Genomic DNA, 2,655 nt, shown 5'->3' on the forward strand with positions numbered 1-2,655 from the left:
GGACAACCCGCTTCCTGTAAGGCGATCGACCACACAAATATGATATATATAATTATTCTTAACCTCGCCCCCCTGGAAAACCGGTACCGTTCTCTTACCTATATTCGGAATAAATTAGGTCAAGATCTACAGAAAACCGCTAGTGACGAGGTTTGAAGGTCGGGACATATATTGCTATAAAAGCTCCATGGTTAGTATAATTTCATACTAGGTCCAAATTTTCCTTCAGCGTGAAGTTTATAGAGCAGCTAGTGGAAGCAATGTTTCGCTGGGTAAGTTGAGAACAGTCACAAAGTTTAGTGTTGTTGAGAACAGGCAAAAATTTATTATTGTTGAGAACAGTCACAAAGTACAGTGTCGAGTATGCGAGTCCACATTGAACTTTTTAACTGAATTACCCTGTCATCTCTTTATGCCTCTTAGTGATACATCTATAAGTTTACAAGCTTATAACACTAAAAAAAATCGCTTTGCACTTAGCAACAACAAACAAACCAAATCAACCATTCGTTTATTGATTTCCGATAGTCTATTGAAACAATATGCTTAAATAATTCGTTCTTCTCTGTTAGTTTTAATTTAAGATAATAGATGACACTAGTAGTACTAAACTTTTCCTTTTATTAAGTTACTTAAAACCTATTTATAGTTTCAAAATTGCTCTAAAACGTTTTGTTAAAATGTATTAGGCTTTTATAGATATTTTAAGTACAGAAACTTGCACTAATAAAAATTGTCTCTGTATAAGTTGCAAACAGTACTGAAAACAGAAACGTGTAAATAAAGGTCAGCTTCTGAGCTGGATATCAAAGAATTTCAACCTTCTGATTGTCACCATAGGTAGCAGGGCGTGGCTTAATAATTATCATGCTAGAGTATGAATCATTAATTCATGGTTTGCGTCCCGTTACTGCAAAATTGCGCTCTGGTCTTTGGGGCCGTAGGTGTATTATCAAATGATGGCAAAACTTCACTTTTCAGTCAGACAAGAGTACTTTGTAGTAGATGCTGTTGACTAGCTGTCTATCACTTTAAAATTAAGCGTAGGTTATCTTTGAAAGAAACAAAATTATCAATATGAATACTTTATTTACCCATGTTTAACTTTACTTAATGAGAAAAGTTATTTATAAAGCTAATAATTATAAATCATTGTAAACGTCCCGTGACTAACAAAAATAACATGTATCTGCATAATGATTCCCTTTTAGTCAAATGTATCTTTTTCACATCTTGGTAATTGAAGACTAATTATATTTATATTGATAAATTGAAAGTCTTTTTTTCATTGACCTTTTAGGTCATTTGATATCTCACATGTTTATCGGAAGACGTTTTCTGAACATTTCTCAAATTTTCTCTTCTATTTAGGTCGTTCTGTTTATCGTCTTCACTGTCGTAGCTGCTGAAGACTATTTTGCTACTGGTCTGGGAACTTTGGACCCAAACTATAGCCAGAAGCTTGGACCTGATGGTTCAGTTCGTCTGGACTTTCGTCAAAAGAAAAACGGATTTTCCTACTCTGTTTCTAACTCTGCTGACCAAAACGGGGCAGCCCAGCAACACACAGCTATTTCTAAAGATGCCCTTGGAGGCCATACAATCGAACACGCTAGCCATGGACACCATACGAATCCCTACACTGGACAAACGGATGTCAAGCACTCTGAACATTCCTTCCACATCAATCCGTACCTAGGTAAAGCAGCTGTTCATTCTAACGACGCTGCTGGTCACCTTAGCCCTCAGACTTCCTCAGCAGACTACCAGCAAGATAACTATGATGCTCAGATAGCTCCCGGTCTTAAGGTTATTCAGAAAAGCCACGATGATTCTTCTATCTCTCCTTATGGTAACCATGCTAGCCACTCCGTCCACAATGCCCATGCCGCTGCTGTTCCAGGTGGAATAGCCCACACTTCTCACACAGCCAAGGCAACCCATGACAACCTCCCTGGTCTGGGGGGTTACACTCAAGCTCAAGTCGCTGATGTACATGGTCTGCAAGGTCCAGGCTATGGTGCTTTAAGTCAAGCTGCTCAGAACACTCATGCCTCCTATGGCCCCTATGGTCTAGCAGCTGAAGTAAAGCAGGGTGGATATGCTGCTGACAATGTATACAATGCCCACTTGAACTATGCTGGTGGGAACGAGCATGCCTTTACTCACCACGCTGCTCGTCACCCTTACAATGGATACCAGCAAGTTACCCACACCACTAATGCTGTTCATGAAGGCCCCATCTACCCTGGTGCAGGTGGCTACATTCATGCTGGCCATGGTTACGTACAAGGTGGCTATGCACCTTTAGCTTATGGCCCTCTTCCCTCTGCCTACCCAGCTTATGGCCATAAGAAATAGTAGCCTCTCCATCAGATACAGATTGATTTTCTTTCACTATGGAACAACACTCAAAGGAATTGAAAATCTTAACAGAAACTCCAGCTCGTGTTTCTATTCGTAAGAATGAAATTATTTCTGAAGTTTTGAAGCGATATTGCTATGACAGAAGAACATGAGTTGATCTCTATACCTATTCTTTGTTTAGTTTTTCTAGTTTGTAGAATATATTTATGTGAGAGTTTATAATTTAGTCAGTTTAAACAAAATCAACAGTTATAGTGAGTGTAAGGACTTGGTGTGAACCTTGGAAAT

The 2,655-nt window shown here is 38.9% G+C and overlaps 1 protein-coding gene across 1 annotated transcript; it reads left to right on the top strand.

The window, feature by feature from the left end:
• Window positions 1–260: 260 nt before the first annotated feature.
• Window positions 261–2,361, top strand: LOC106461927. The gene is made up of 2 exons (XM_013921792.2): window positions 261–272; window positions 1,372–2,361. Exons 1-2 carry the CDS (start codon window positions 261–263, stop codon window positions 2,359–2,361), a joined length of 1,002 nt encoding a protein of 333 aa, XP_013777246.1.
• Window positions 2,362–2,655: the final 294 nt, after the last annotated feature.

The sequence above is a fragment of the Limulus polyphemus genome, unplaced genomic scaffold (genome assembly GCF_000517525.1).
Source record: "Limulus polyphemus unplaced genomic scaffold, Limulus_polyphemus-2.1.2 Scaffold1059, whole genome shotgun sequence".
Taxonomy (NCBI): Eukaryota; Metazoa; Arthropoda; class Merostomata; order Xiphosura; family Limulidae; genus Limulus; species Limulus polyphemus.